The 15435-nt window shown below is 37.3% G+C and overlaps 1 protein-coding gene across 3 annotated transcripts in view; it reads left to right on the top strand.

Moving 5' to 3' along the window:
• The first annotated feature begins 5525 nt into the window (after positions 1-5525).
• ESYT2 (extended synaptotagmin 2) overlaps positions 5526-15435 on the top strand; it is a 39278-nt gene continuing 29368 nt past the window's right edge. For all 3 annotated transcript variants that reach the window (XM_039348596.1, XM_039348595.1, XM_039348593.1), the window contains exons 1-2: positions 5526-5634; positions 13062-13117. In XM_039348596.1, the coding sequence (XP_039204530.1) occupies positions 5557-5634; positions 13062-13117 (134 nt within the window). In that variant the 5' untranslated portion in view covers positions 5526-5556. The remainder of the gene's footprint in view (positions 5635-13061; positions 13118-15435) is intronic.

The raw sequence follows: 15435 nt of genomic DNA, 5'->3' as shown, positions 1-15435 counted from the left end.
CGTTGCAGTGTCGTGGATCATGTTATTAACACCTTTGCACTTCGACAAACAAAAGTCAATGGTGGAAGCCAAATTCACTTAACAAACTGTATTACTACCTTAATAGCTGCAGGGTTCACTTAACAACTGTGGCAAGAAAGGTTTAAAAAGGGCAGAACTCACTTAATAAATTGTCTCACTTTAGCAATATAATCTGGCTCAACTGTGGTCATAAGTGAGGACTTACTGTGATTTATAATCTCAGTATCACATTACACAAACCGGGCATGTAACCCGGCAGAACACACACATGCACTCATGCCTAAGAGAGCTAGTTATTGGTCTTAACTTGCCTTATGTCTACATTTACGTATCTATCTTTGTTTGGTTTTGAGTTTCAGTAAATTTTGCATACTATTTGGGCCTTGGTTGTGTGGTGGAGTAGGTTTTGATATATTTCCTATCTAGCAGATACAATATTGTATCTTGTTTGTTTGCTATGGTTATAAAAAGAGTATTTATGTGCAAATGTAAACTACTCATATTACTAGATTATTCAGGTTTTTGAACATCAACGTGTCTGACGGTCTAAATATATATACTGAATAAATGTTGCTCCATTCTCTTTGGAAAATCTTGCTCAGAGGACAGGCACATAATCACTAAAGCTCTGCTGAAGAGCAATTTTGTTTGCGTCAACTCTGCTCTGTTGATTTAAGATCTATCAATGGGTGCCTGGCTCTGCATATCTGCTGTCCTTTGTGTATATGGGTGTGTGTATTTATTAATAAGTGATTAAAACGTGCCTTTTTATTAGAATTCTGGTTAAAGGGAAACATGTTGCCAGGATGAGATTGATTTTTGCATTTTCACACTAGATCAAAAAAATTCAGAGCTGGGCATTATTTCCATTGGTGCTTTCTCATCAACCAGCATGAATGTTGGCGCGTAGCATTTTCTAATTCAAGTCAGTATTATGGTAAAAAGTCAGTTAGATTGCAAGATTTGAAACTAAAGTAGATATGCAAGCTTCCAACTAAAATTTGCTTTCCCTGGTTTCTGTGATCTATTGATAGTTATAGTGCTTTGGTCCATGGACTGCTTTTTAATACATTATTCTTATCAGTTCAGCATAGTTATCTTTCAATCTGACATTATCAGCTCTGTAAGCATCTAGATCGTGTTTAACATAAATAACCCATTTTAAATAAAGTGGAGAGTTACATTTAACATCATTCTTGCGACCTATGATCTCTTAATTGGAATTTTTTATTTCAGCCCATAGGATCAATGTGTGAAAGTGTATACGGAATGTGGATAAAAGGCAGATCTTTTGATCTACAAATCAGTAATCTTGTCCTAGTAAGCATTTACCGTGTCTTAATTCCTTTAAGATTTTGTTCTTCATTGCAAAATTGCAATACTTGTTTCTTGTACAAAAGACAATATCTTTTAGCTCATTTAAAAATTAAAGAAGCCCACTATAAATGTTTAATGCAGGGGTTCTCAACCTTGCACTTTAAGACTTGTGACATTCAACTCCCAGAATTCCATCCAGCTTTAGCTGAGAATTCTGGGAGTTGAAGTCCTACAAGTCTTAAAGTTGCCAGGTTAGAACCCTGTGTTAATGGACCATTAGTAAACACTAAGCAAGAGCATTGTTCAACAGAAATTAAGCTAGAAATAACACACCACTGTTTTATATAGTATGACGGCAACTAAAACTTCGAAGTCTTTCTTTAAACAGGATATACTCTTAAACGTTTGTATGCCAGTTAATGCGGGAGTCAATTTCTCTGTCTCCTACTTTTTTTCATTAATAGCACTAGTGAAGCTATAAACAAAAAATTTTTACTACTTGTGTGATTTAGTTTATGCTCATTTCTCCTGTCATTGTATAAATCATCAGGAAAAAAACAGGCTTGTTTCCAAATACCCTAAATTCCCCAATGTCTAGCGAAAAGAAAAGATATGTTTGGAAACCTAGCCATTTTTCCTTTCTATTAATGACCGAAAAAATTTAATACTTCCCTTTAAACTTTCTACAAGTCTAGGCAATTTTTACCAGTTAGTAATGAAAATAACATTTAAAGTGATGATTTATAACAGTCTAAGTTCCATTAAAATGTCTATGAGATTCTCAGTCATCCAGGTCATGTTTATCCCAAAAGTGCTTTTTTTCCTAAAGGCAGCTGGACTCTCGTTGTTGAATCCATTAATAAAATCCCACATTTAAAAAGAAGTTTTAAACTGTTGTCATAGCAGCCTCAACAAAAATTACACCTTTTTTTTTTTTTTTTTTTTAAATTTGGTGGCCCTTGTCTTTCCTTTTTTCCTGCAATAAAAGTAAAAATGTTGTTTGTTTATATTTCAACATTTCTGGACCACCCATCCCCTCAAAGTCGGACTCGTGACTTTAAATACAGACATCAAATATAAAATAGGATATACAAATTAAGATGTTAACATTTTAGAATTTAAATTTTAAAATTTTTAAAATTATGAAAGTTTTCAAGGAGGCAAGAACATTTTCAAGGAGGAGCAAATTTAAACCCCGGTGTAAAATAGTTGACAAAGCCAGGGAGGAGGGCTTCAATGTCACATCCCACCTCACAACTTTGTGTTTCCTTTGGCTACTTAATCAGCCACAGAGCCATGTTTTTACGTCTTTTCGGAGTCCAGAAGTGGGTGGGGGCTCAATTTCTGGGGTAGATATCCATCCGGGGGGTGGGGGTATGACAAAAAAGTCTATCTTCCAAGTTATTGGGGTGTTTAAGTTAGCTTTTGAAATTGTTCAAATTGTAAATCACATGTTACTTACTTTGAAGGAGAAAGCTGTGTTAGTCTGTTGATTCAAAATTATTTGCAAGTAGCTCCTTTTATTAACTTTTATTAGCAGGTAAAGCTTTCATGAATTCTTTCAACAGTTACAAACAGTGACTAGACTGATACAGGATAAAGGATATGAGTTGGAAGGAGGTAAGATAGGTTATTTTGCCGCAGCATTGTATGTAGCCAAGATTTATAAGCATATATCAATTACTTTCTAGTGTGTTAAAGACCTTCTGTTTGTTGGCATCTTCTAAATGCCTAAGATTTTAAGTTTGGTTGTCTAAGTTCTGATTCATTTTTCTCACAACAAGTTACTCTGGGGCAACCTTTAACAAAACAAACAATAAATATTCTAACCACTATCATGAACAAATATTAAAACACATTAAACATTACCATCTGATATGAGTTCAATAATTTTCTCACTCAGTTTTGATTTAAATGCATTCTTTCTAAATAGAATTACCTTTAGGGTCTGTGGGCGATTGAAATAGTCTAATATTTTTCCCTTGTTTGAGTCCTGATGTTTTAAGTCCATTTACTTAGTGGCGCCAAGGTTCGTCCCATTTTTCGCTGTATGGAATCCAGGTAGGAATCATTGTAGTGAAGCTGGTATAATTATCACATTGTAGAAAATTTGTGTAAACGGGCCCCTAAATTTTGTGTAGATTTGTTGGAGCATGTATGGGCGTTGGAGCAAAAATAGACTCTAGGTTTCTTGCAAGTGTGGAGATTTGTATTATTTGCTATTACACTTCTAGGATGCCTAAGAAATATGTTACTAAAACGACTGTGTCATCTAAAGATTGATGCATGGTCTGAATGAAAGAATAAAATCTAATTTTTCACTACTTAGTAATTCCCCATTCATTCTTTTTTTGGGGCCAAGTGCTATATCATCCCCCCCTCCTTCGTTCTGAATGAGCAAATACTCTTGATGCTACTCATGATGAGAGCTTAAGGGTTTAATGGATGATGTAATTGTTTGTATCTGTTCATTAATATTAAAATTAAAGCTCTTTGGCTCTCCCTTTTGCAAGATATGGAAACAATCACTTTTTAAATTGTGAGATATTAATGAATAAAATGCAAGCAGTGGGCTCTGTATATAAAAAGTCTGAGTCAGATCTTGGATCTGCACATTGATTTTGCTGTAAAATAGTTACGAGGAGCCATTATGCCGCGTGGATAAAGTGTTCTGCTTCAGTCCTGTGTCCAAAATGGTAGATCATATTTCATGTAAACTGTGTTGCAAAGACTTAAGCCAATCCATATGGACTTGAAGGTCTTATTAATTGTTTGGGTACAACCAACTAATCTTTTCCCTTTTTCTCTTGTTCAATTTGTTGATGTCAGTCTAAACTAGCACAGTAATTAAATTAAAAAGGGGGGGGAGCAGAAATTTTTTTTTAAAATATTTATTTATTTATTTACTTACTTACTTACTTACTTACTTACTTGTATTCCTATTTCTTAACAGGCCCCTCTTCCTTGAAAGGGTCTTCTGTGTGATGTACAATATAATCAATATATAAAATTTAACATTCATATTAATACACTTTAAAACATTAAAACAAATTAACATTTTGCCTATGATGGTTGTTGTATAACATAGACGAAGATAGTTAAAGGTACATTTTAGCCAGCTGCAGTGGGTTACCTCTCGCTATAATTTTAGAGAAAAATGCATTCTTAAACTTTTGGGTGTCCGTGAAATTGGTTTTATAGCAAGGTATTTAATGGATTGTATATATAGTACAACAATACAGTGTTTTCTTTATATTTCTCAGTTTTGTGGGAAATGTTGAAATTGGATTTGGAGATCAATAGATATTCTGTAGAGCTGGAGTGAAAAGATACAGGTAAATTTCTTTTTCTTCTATCCATTACCTTTTACCAATTCTTGTCCCATAAATGCACCTCTATCCTCATCTAACATTGAAATGATATAGTTTATTCGTTTAACATTATTCAAGTTCATATTTATAGAAAAACATTCTGCATAATTATATAATAGTTTAAAGTAATCTTTAATTTCATGTTATGTTGTGTACTCGTTTCCCAAAATAAGACCTACCCGGAAAATAAGCCTTAGCTTATTTTTGAGGGTGGCCTAATAGAAGCCCTACCCTCAAATAGCCATTTTTGGGGTGAGACAACCCCCTAAAAATCAGGTGGCAGGTGTACTACCACCCCATGCACCATTTACCCTTGCAGTACAGGCCTCTCCTCTACGGCCCCACTTCTTGTGGCGGTGGTCTTCTTCAGCTCCAGGCTGTAGTTGAGGACCGAGCTATGGATTCAGAGGCTGGCAGAGTCCTTCCAGAAAGGCCTGATTGCAAATGTGGTGGACTGTCGGTACCAGGGTGATATAAAAGACAAGCCCCGAAACTAAGACGTGGTGCTTCTTTTGGAGGCAAAAAAGAAAAGACCTGTTCTTATTTTCAGAGAAACACAGGTATCTATACATGCAGGTACCCTTGAGTCAACCTTTTACTCCTGGTGACTGCATGGACTGGGTTCTGATGTTTTCTTGGAAAGATTTCAGAAGTAATTTGCCATTACCTGCTTGCTAGCATTGAGAATGACTGATCCGAGGTCACCCGGCTGGTTTTGTATGTGAGGCGGAATGGAACTCATGGTCTCTGGATTGATTGCCTGATGTCTTTAACTGCTACACCGAACTGCCTTAGTGCTTTGATCATGGCTGTTTTCTTTTTTTTTTTCTTTTAGATTCATGGCACAATGAGAGTTATATTGGAACCTCTGCTTGGCGATATGCCCTTAATTGGAGCGCTATCTTTATTTTTCCTTAGAAAACCAGTAAGTGGAAAATTTCTATATTTCTTTTTTCCCTCGTAACTGTTTTAGCATAATATGAGAATAGAATAGAAAAGAATTCTTTATTGACCTGAGTTCTTTATTGTATGTGTGATCGGACACACAAGGAATTTGTTCCAGTGCATAAGCTCATAGTGTACATATAAACAGCAAGTATTAGATCGTGGGCCATAATTATAGTTACAGTCACTAATCATAAGTTACAAACAACAATTGATAATCATAAGAAACCAATAGGAGAAGATAGTAGGAAAGATGAGATGAGAAAAGATGAAAGATGAGACACTGCTGTGTGGGAATTAAGTGTTCAGCAGAGTGATGGCCAGAAGGAAAAAGCTTTCTTTATGTCTGGTTATTTTGGCATGCCATGCTTTATAGCAGCGTCCTGAGGGGAGAGTTAAAATAGATTATGTCCAGGATGTTAAAGATCTGTAGATATTTTCTTAGCCCTCTTTCTGGTTCGTGCAGTATACAGATCCTCAATAGAAAGCAGGCTGGTTGTGATTGTTTTTTCTGCAGTCCTAACTATATGTTGAAGTCTGTATCTGTCTTGTTTGGCTGCTGTGCCAAACCAGACAGTTACAGTGGCACACATGACATATTCAGTAATTCCTCTGTAGAACTGTATCATCAGATCCTTGGGCAATCTGAACTTTGAGTTGACTCAGGAAGAACATTCTGTGTTGTGGCTTTTTAATGATAGTTCTAATGTTAGGCATCCATTTCAAGTCCTGGGAGATTATAGAACCCGGAAACTTAAAAGTTATCTACTGTTGATACTGTGTTGTCTAATATTGTAAGAGGTATTAGAATAGGAGAGCTTCTTCTAAAACAGTGGTTCTCAACCTTTTTAATGCCGCGACCCCCAACCGGTCGTAAGTCAAGGACTACTCAACCGGTCGTAAGTCGAGGACTACTCAACTGGTGCAGCACCGTTTGCAGAATGGGACTTTTGGCGGGCTCAGCAGGGCAGAGACAGCCTGGACAATTCCTATTGGCTTTTGAAAGCCAATAGAATTAGACTCTATTCAAGAGAGTCTATTCTATTGGCTTTCAAAAGCCAATAGAATAAAAGGGAGTAGCACATCTAAGGAAAAGGGGGAAAAAATGGCGGACTGCGTTGTTTGGCGACCCCCGTGAAATGGTCGTTTGACCCCAAATGGGGCCCCGACCCACAGGTTGAGAACCACTGTTCTAAAATCTATTATCATCTCTACAGTTTTAAGAGTGTTCAGCTCCAGATTGTTCCACTTGCACAACAGGGCTAGTTGATCTTCTATAAGCAGATTCATCATTGTCTCAAATGAGACTAATGACTGTTGGATCATCTACAAACTTCAGTACTTCAACAGAGGAATTCTTCAAGATGCAGTCATTGGTGTATAGAGAGAAGAGTAATGGAGAGAACACACAGCCCGGGGGGGGGGGGGTCGTGTGCTGATTGAAAGGGTACTTGATGTAATTTTTCTCTAGCTTCACCTGCTGCTTCCTATTTATTAGAAAGCTTATGATCCGTCTACAGCAGTGGTTCTCAACCTGTGGGTCGGGACCTCATTTGTGGTCGAAAGACTATTTCACGGGGGTCGCCAAACAACGCAGTCCGCCATTTTTTCCCCCTTTTCCTTAGCTGTGCTACTCCCTTTTATTCTATTGGCTTTCAAAAGCCAATAGGAATTGTCAGGCTGTCTCTGCCCTGCTGAGCCCGCCAAAAGTCCCATTCTGCAAACGGTGCTGCACCAGTTGAGTAGTCCTCGACTTATGACTGGTTGAGTAGTCCTCGACTTACGACCGGTTGGGGTCGTGGCATTAAAAAGGTTGAGAACCACTGGTCTACAGTATGGTCAGGCACAGCTAGCTGAATCAGTTTAGAGAGGAGGATTTCAGAAATGATGGTGTTAAATGCTGAGCTTGAAATCTACAAAAAGGATCTTACTTAGATCTTTGGGGATTCAAGAAGTAGCGCATTGCCATATTGACAGCATCATCTGCCAATCTGTTTGCACGGTAGGCAAATTGCAAGGGGGTCTAGCAGCAGATCCGTGATAGCTTTCAGGTGGGCAGCATTGATCTTTCGAAGGTTTTCATAACTATGGATGTCAGAGCCAGTCAGTAGTCATTGAGCTCCCTGATGGAGGGTTTCTTGGGCACCGGAATGATAGTAGAGCATTTGAAGCAAGAAGGGATATAACACGTTTGCAGTGTTTTATTAAAGATGCGGGTGAAGATGGGAGCCAACTGATCAGCACAGACTTTCAAGCAAGAGGGAGTTACCCTGTCTGGCCCTGGTGCTTCTCCACTTTTTTATTTGTGAAATAGACCTCGCACAACTTTTTCTGTGATCAACAGAAGTGGGTGGTCCAGAGGGATGGGGTGTAGGAGATTTAGCTTTTGTTGATATATCTGAGATAGAGTAGCAATAGTTGACGGTAGTAGACAATAGTTCCTCTCAAACCTACAGAAAAACACATTCACATCAACTGCTAGTTTCTGACTCTCTCTCACAAGGGAGGAAGATCTGCTGTAGCCAGTGATAATATTGTAAGATTTCGAAGAACTGTTGATAATGGACAAGTGCTTGGTTCCTCTTACAATCAACAACTGTGGTATTGTACCCAGAGCTAGAGATCTGGCTTATATGTCTTTCAATAAGAGTGCAGTACTGCAGGCCACTTTAGCTGACTGTGTTCAGCAGGTCAGCGGTTCAAATCTCACCGGCTCAAGGTTGACTCAGCCTTCCATCCTTCCGGGGTAGGTAAAATGAGGACCCAGATTGTTGGGGGCAATGTAAATATATATATACATTGCTTACTGGTGTACACCGCTTAGAGAGTGCTTGCACTTAAAGTTGGTATATAAGTCTCATAAATAATAAAATAAATAATAATAATTTCTGGTGTCTGCTTATTAGAGCACTGAAAAGTTGGAGTCTATGTTTAAGGAAATATAAAGTCTTAAAATATAGATTAAAACGTTTACTCAGTAACAATAAACCAGAATTCGGTTAAAATATCTTTTAGACAACTGTCATTCTGAGCAAGCTTTATAAGTGTCAAGGCAGCTATAATGTCTGCAGCCAGAATACTTAAGAACAGCCCCCATATTAATATTGTAGTTTTCCAGGATCACAGTCCTAAGGTTTTCCAGTGTACTACCATTAAAATGAAGCTAATGTTTATAATCTGCAACAAAGTAATACAATAATCTATAATATTTAATAGAATAGAATTCTTACATGTCCTTCCTCTGGAGTTACAAGCAGATGTTTTATTACAGCCGTTTTCTATCACTTGGATCTTTAGTGGCTACAGCAAGAGAGAAAAATCACTATTTTGTCCAGAGGGAGAAATGTTGGGTTAGTTGGCATCCAGTAATGTTTCTTCTCATATTTTCCAGGCCAAAGTAACATTTGGCAATAATTCAGTGCACTCTTTAGTCAGTGTCTGTTGCTGGCTGTGATGACTATATATGGTAGCAATGCCTGAATTAATAGTTCTGAACATACTTGTTTAATGAATTTGCTTATGTCTTCTGTGGTTTATGAGCCAAAGTTTTTGTCAGGCATCTTTAGCCTTGTATTTCTTATAAAAATCAATCATTATGGTAAAGTAACAAAAGATGATATGAATGTTAATACTTATTCAAATATCTTTAGCAAACATGAAGTGATTTAAAAAACAATCATCACATTTTTGTTGTAACTTTTCTTCCACTAAAGATTTCAAGGAAACTGCACATATCTGTGTTTTATTTAAGCTAGTAGACTTTGACAATTCTATATTTAGTTCATATTGGTAAATAAGCTTGATTTTTGCAAACTGCAAATTCTCTTTCAAGCTTGGGCTAATTTGAGGGTATATTGAACAAGTCTTTATTGTAAAAACAGTTTAAACTTTGCAAGTTATTGGTAAAGCTTGTAGATGCCAGTGGACCCATTGTTATTTCCATTGGGACCTAATATACACCTTTCCTCCATCTGTTTGCATTCAACAAGACCTTTTAATTAAAATAAAAAGGCAAGTTGGCATGTCATAAAAGAGAGTGTCAGCTATCAACATATCTTTGTTGTCAATGCTGCCTCTGCGTCTCATATTCTTAGTACATAAAATGCTGAGTTGTTATACTATGTGCCTGTGTGTGTTTATGTGTGTTTATGTTTATGTCTGTTTATTGCAAGTATACCCACCTTGTTCAGAAAAAACCCCAAAGATAAACAGGAAGTAGAGAATATTCCTTAGGAATGGTTGAAACCATTCATTCCTTATAACTTTCTGCAGCTATTTTGCAATATTGTTCACAATATCTTCTCAAAATGCTAAATGGGCCTACTAATTGAAAAAGGATAAAGTCCTGATTTAGGCCCAAATCTACATCTACATCTGGCATTCAGATTACTATGGAATTGCATATATCTGTCTGTTTTAATTCATATAAATATTCTCTGGACATCAATTAGCTGGTTAGATTAAAATCCAATCTATGGTACGTAACTTTTTTTTACTTGATCTATGAGATATTGTATTTTCTGCATTAAATGTATGATCCAGATATTGGTTCTGCAGTTAGAAGACTGTTTATGAAATAGTCTACCTTTCCTAATTAATTAATAAATACATGCTTGGGGTAGTCTATTGTTCCCATATGAATTTAAATTCTTCAGTTGGAGAAAGTCCATGAATTACAATTTATATCACTGAAAAGAGTTCCGATGTCTGGGAAAAAGGGAACATTTTTTCCTCTCTCCACGACACTGTTAATGCTAGGCTGCATTAACAGAGGGATAGAATCAAGATCACGTGAAGTATTAATGCCACTCTACAATGCCTTGGTAAGGCCACACTTGGAATACTGCATCCAGTTTTGGTCACCATGATGTAAAAAAGATTTTGAGACTCTAGAAAGAGTACAGAGAAGAGCAACAAAGATGATTAGGGGACTGGAGGCTAAAACATATAAGGAACGGTTGCGAGAATTGGGTATGTCTAGTTTAACGAAGAGAAGGACAAGGGGGGACATGATAGCAGTATTCCAATATCTCAGGGGCTGCCATAAAGAAGAGGGAATTAAGCTATTTTCCAAGCACCTGAAGGCAGGACAAGAAGCAACGGGTGGAAACTCATCAAGGAGAGAAGCAACCTAGAACTAAGGAGAAACTTCCTGACAGTGAGAACAATTAATCAGTGGAACAACCTGCCTCCAGAAGCAGTAAATGCTCCAACACTGGAAGTTTTTAAGAAGAGACTGGACAGCCATTTGTCCGAAATGGTGTAGAGTTTCCTGCCTGAGCAGAGGGTTGGACTAGATGACCTCCAAGGTCCCTTCCAACTTTACTATTATTATTATTACTCTAATGGGGCATATTGCACATCTACAGTCTGGAAGTCAATGAAAAAGTTAAGCTTCTCAAAAGGAAAACTCTGGACGAGTCAACACATGTTAACAGGCTAACATAGAAATGCATTAAAGTAATCAAGAGACACATTGAGCACATGTTGGGCACTTGGCAACTGGCTTGCATTTACATCTGTTTGCAGTGTCCTACAGTCACATGACCACAATTTATGATGTTTTACTGCAAAAATGGACGATGAACTGTGGTGGCACAATGGTTAGAATTCAGTACTGCAGGCTACTTCTGCTGACTGCCAGCTGCCTACAGTTCAACAGTTCAATTTTCACTGGCTCAAGGTTGACTCATCCTTCCATCCTTTCGAAGTCATTAAAATGAGGACCCAGATTGTTGGGGGCAATATGCTGAGTGTAAACCAGTTAGAGAGAGCTATAAAGCGGTATATAAATCTAAGTGCTATTGCTATAAGAAAAAAAGTTTGCCATATAGCCAGAGTTGCTTAACAACCACCTCAAAAGAGATCATAAAAATATGTACTGTCACATGGTGACTTGCATTATAACTATGACAACTTACAACTATTATGATCAGGCTCCTCATTATGGTTGTAACTTGAGTACTGCCTGTCTATGACAGGGGTCCCCAATCCCAATCCGTGGACCAGTACTGAGCCGCGGCATGCCAGCAACCGGTCTGCACAAACAAAGGAAAGCCCCATCCACATGATGCAGGCAGCACACAAAACCACGCCCCCTCCGGTCCATAGAAAAACCTCTCTCCACGACACCGGTCCCTGGTGCCCAAAAGGTTGGGGACCTCTGGTCTTTATCATAGATTTGTATATAAAACTGACCATTATGCACGTATGGAAAGCAGTATTAGTCATTTTGCTGTAAATTCTGAAGCATGATTTTCTGCATTAATGCTGTATCGCCAGGTGAATAAATTTTTTGTTCGAAAGCAGGGGTGTCAAACTGCCGGCCTGTGGGCCGAACGCGTCACGAGGAAACTGCGCCCACCCCAATGCCGGCAATGGGGAAAAAGCTCCGATACATTGTTTGATGTTGTGTGACATCGCGAGTTTGACATGTCTGTTCTAAAGCAATCTTCTCCAACCTGGAGAAGGGATTGCATGGGATGCAGTTTCCATAATTCTTAGCATGGCCCAATCTAGTACTGCTTTGGTGACTTATAACTGGTTTTCCAAGATCACATAATCAAAACCTGGGCACATGTCTTTATGAGAGTTACATTGTCCTGGGGTCATGTGTTTCCCATTTGTAGCCTTCCCCGCTGACTTCCAACAAGCAAAGTCAGTGGGGAAAGTCAGATTTGCTTAATATGATTCACTTAACAACTGCAGTGATTGGCTTAGCAATTGTGGGAAAAAGTTTGTAAAATGGGGCAAAACCTATGGAAATGTTGGTAAGCAAGAACTACCTTCTATGGAACAAATATTGAATATATTGAATTTTTTTAAAAAAAAAAATCCTTCCTAAAAGAAATTTTATTTCATTGCTTTTAAATTATCATATGCTGGATAGTCATAAATTGAGATCATGTGATTCAGTCTTGTTCTGGTAAAAACACAAACGTTACTTTAAAGTTTTCCAATCTTTGACAAATCTCCAAATATGTGAATGTTAAGTTTAATAATTCCTGCAATTCGATTATTTAAGGAATGAATAATTGTTTCATTACTTTGGTACTATAATGTTTACACACTTGTTTTCATTTCTCTGGTTTTTACTCTTGTAAGCTGTCCAGATTAGTCCCTTGGCAAGACGGGCAGTAGATAAATTTAACAAATAAATAATTAAATACATTCTGGAGCTTGAATTTCAGGCTTCTTGAAGCTGCAAAGCTGGAGAGCACTTCTTTAAAAGGTCGCTGCATCAATTGCTCTTGTCTAAGAATATTGTTTCTAACCTACATAAAAAGTTAAAAAGTTTTCTCAGTTTTAGAATTTTAGCTGAAATTCTTCTGACCATTAGTATATCCTGTGTCTTAAGCTGTGGTTTCTCTGAGCAATATTTTAATATTATTTTTTATATATTTCCAGCTTTTGGAAATTAACTGGACAGGATTGACCAATCTTCTGGATATTCCAGGACTCAAGTAAGCTGAAACTGAATGAATTTATTTCTGTTGTACAACTTAATATGCATATGTGTTCGTCAGATTTTGCAGAAGGTTACAGGCATGTCTTCCATCTATGCTCTATTGTGAAAAAGAACCCATGCTACATTCTGGTAGTCATCAGCTTATGATGATTCGTTCAGCAACTATTCAAAGTTACCATGGTGCTGAACAGATGGTGGTTATGACCAGTCTTGTGATCTGGGCACTGGACAACTGACTTGCACTTACAATGTTAATATGTTATTGTTTGCAACCTTGTCTGCCAGTTTCCAGAAAGTCGGGTAGGGGAAGTTGCTATGTCTCCCTTACGCTTTTGCCACAATCTGCTATTACAGCTTCTGACGGCTATATAATACTGTCCTGTGATATCACTGGAAGGGTAGAAGTTGAGTTTGAGTTGGGAATAGGGTTAATATTAACACTTGGCATATGATGGTCAAACAAAGTATAGTATCTGATTTTAACTTGGAACAAAAATGAAAGCCTGCAGTTTATAAAATGGTTAAATAGTGCAATATACAGGTGGTTCTCAGCTTGCAGCCAAAATAGAGCCCAACATTTCACATGAGTTTTACCCCATTTTACGACTTTCCTCGCCATAGTTGTTAAGTGAACCATGGCAATTGTTACTTTAGTAATATGGTTGTTAAGTGATTCTGGTTTCCCCATTGGCTTTGCTTATTAGAAGGTTGCAAAGGGGGTTCACATGACACCAGGACATTGCAAATGTTATAAATATGAGTCAGTTGTCAAGTGTCTGAATTTTGATCACATGACTGTGGGGATGCTGCAGCGGTCATAAGTGTGAAAAATGGTCTAAGTCACTTTTTTTAGTGCTGTTGTAACTTCGAACAATTACTCAACAAATTGTTGTAAGTTGAGGACTACCTGTATAAGATTGTGAATGGAATTCTTAATTCACTCAGTCATTTTACAAGCTAAAGTCTAATGGATAGGTTGGATTTTAGTTTTAGTTGAAAATAGTTTTAGTTTTAGTTTTGGCTGAAATATGTTTTAGTTGAAAAATGTTTATTGGGGAAAGGTTTATATAATTATCAGTAACAAAATTAGGTTTCTATACTGTTCATTTTTCTGGGTGAATCAACATCTTCTGTCATCTTTAATACTGTAACATGAAGAAGAAAACATTTTTTTATGCATGAAAAGCTATTTTCATTCTAGCTGTCAAGTCCTAGTTGGGTCTTGCTTTCAAAGAAAAACAGTAAGTCATTCCAGCTTTCATTGTTGTCAAACGATTTTCAGACCTGAAGTGGAAAATATTTGAGTTTAAGCGGTGAAGCCATTCTATACAATTGATGTGTATATTTCCACATACCTTAACAAAATCAGCTGCTTTTAGTGTTTGCCGTATGTTGCAGATATTTAATTAGGTTTAAATATTTCAGTTTCATCTTCTGCTTTTATCTGATCATTGATAGTACACTAGTGAAAATTTAAAAAAAACAACAGAAGTTAAGCTTCCTAAATAAAAGTATAGCAACAATTTCATTGCTAATTCTGATGGTATATTTTTAGGATTGTATTTTTTATTGTTTTTGTAGTCATCTGCATATATAAGGTCAGTGACAAATTCCATACTTATTTGTGAAAATGTTTCTCATGATGACATATACAGGTAGTCCTCAATTTACAATTGCCCGTTTAGTGACCGTTTTAAGTCACAATGGCATTGAAAAAATGACATGACCAGTCCTCACATTTATGACTCATAGTATCCCAAGAGTCACATGAACAAAATTCAGGGACTTGGCTACCGGTATATATTTATGATGGTTACAGCATCCAGAGGTCATGTGATCATCATTTGCAACCTTCCCTGCCAGACTTTCCAACAACAAAAGTCAATTAGGAAGCTAGAATTGCTTAAGGACCATGTGCTTCATTTAACAGCTGCAGTGGTTCATTTAACCATGTCCAAAAAGGACATAAAATTGGTGTGACTTATTTTAACAAACAGTCTTGCTTAGCAATGGAAATTCTGGTCCCAATTGTAGTTGTAAGTTGAGGACCACTTATACAGAATGGTAGTGAGATAGGACACGTCCTTGACATGCCCTTATGCAGACTAGGAAATCTTCTGACAGTCGACTTTTGATGTGAACTGCACAGTTGAGGCATCACAAGTGTGCCACGGGAACCATCTGATTTAATTCTCTCAGCAGCAAGTGCTTTCCACAGTGCACTTGTTGTTAGTTGCGAAGTCGTGTCCGACCCATGGACAACTTTCCTCTAGGCCTTCCTGTCCTCTACCATCTTCTGGAGTCCATTTAAGC

Source organism: Crotalus tigris, unplaced genomic scaffold, assembly GCF_016545835.1.
Source record: "Crotalus tigris isolate CLP2741 ecotype Arizona unplaced genomic scaffold, ASM1654583v1 scf7180000018163.671504, whole genome shotgun sequence".
Classification (NCBI taxonomy): Eukaryota; Metazoa; Chordata; class Lepidosauria; order Squamata; family Viperidae; genus Crotalus; species Crotalus tigris.
Note: the sequence above shows the minus strand (reverse complement) of the source record. Positions and strands in the feature narration are given on the sequence as shown.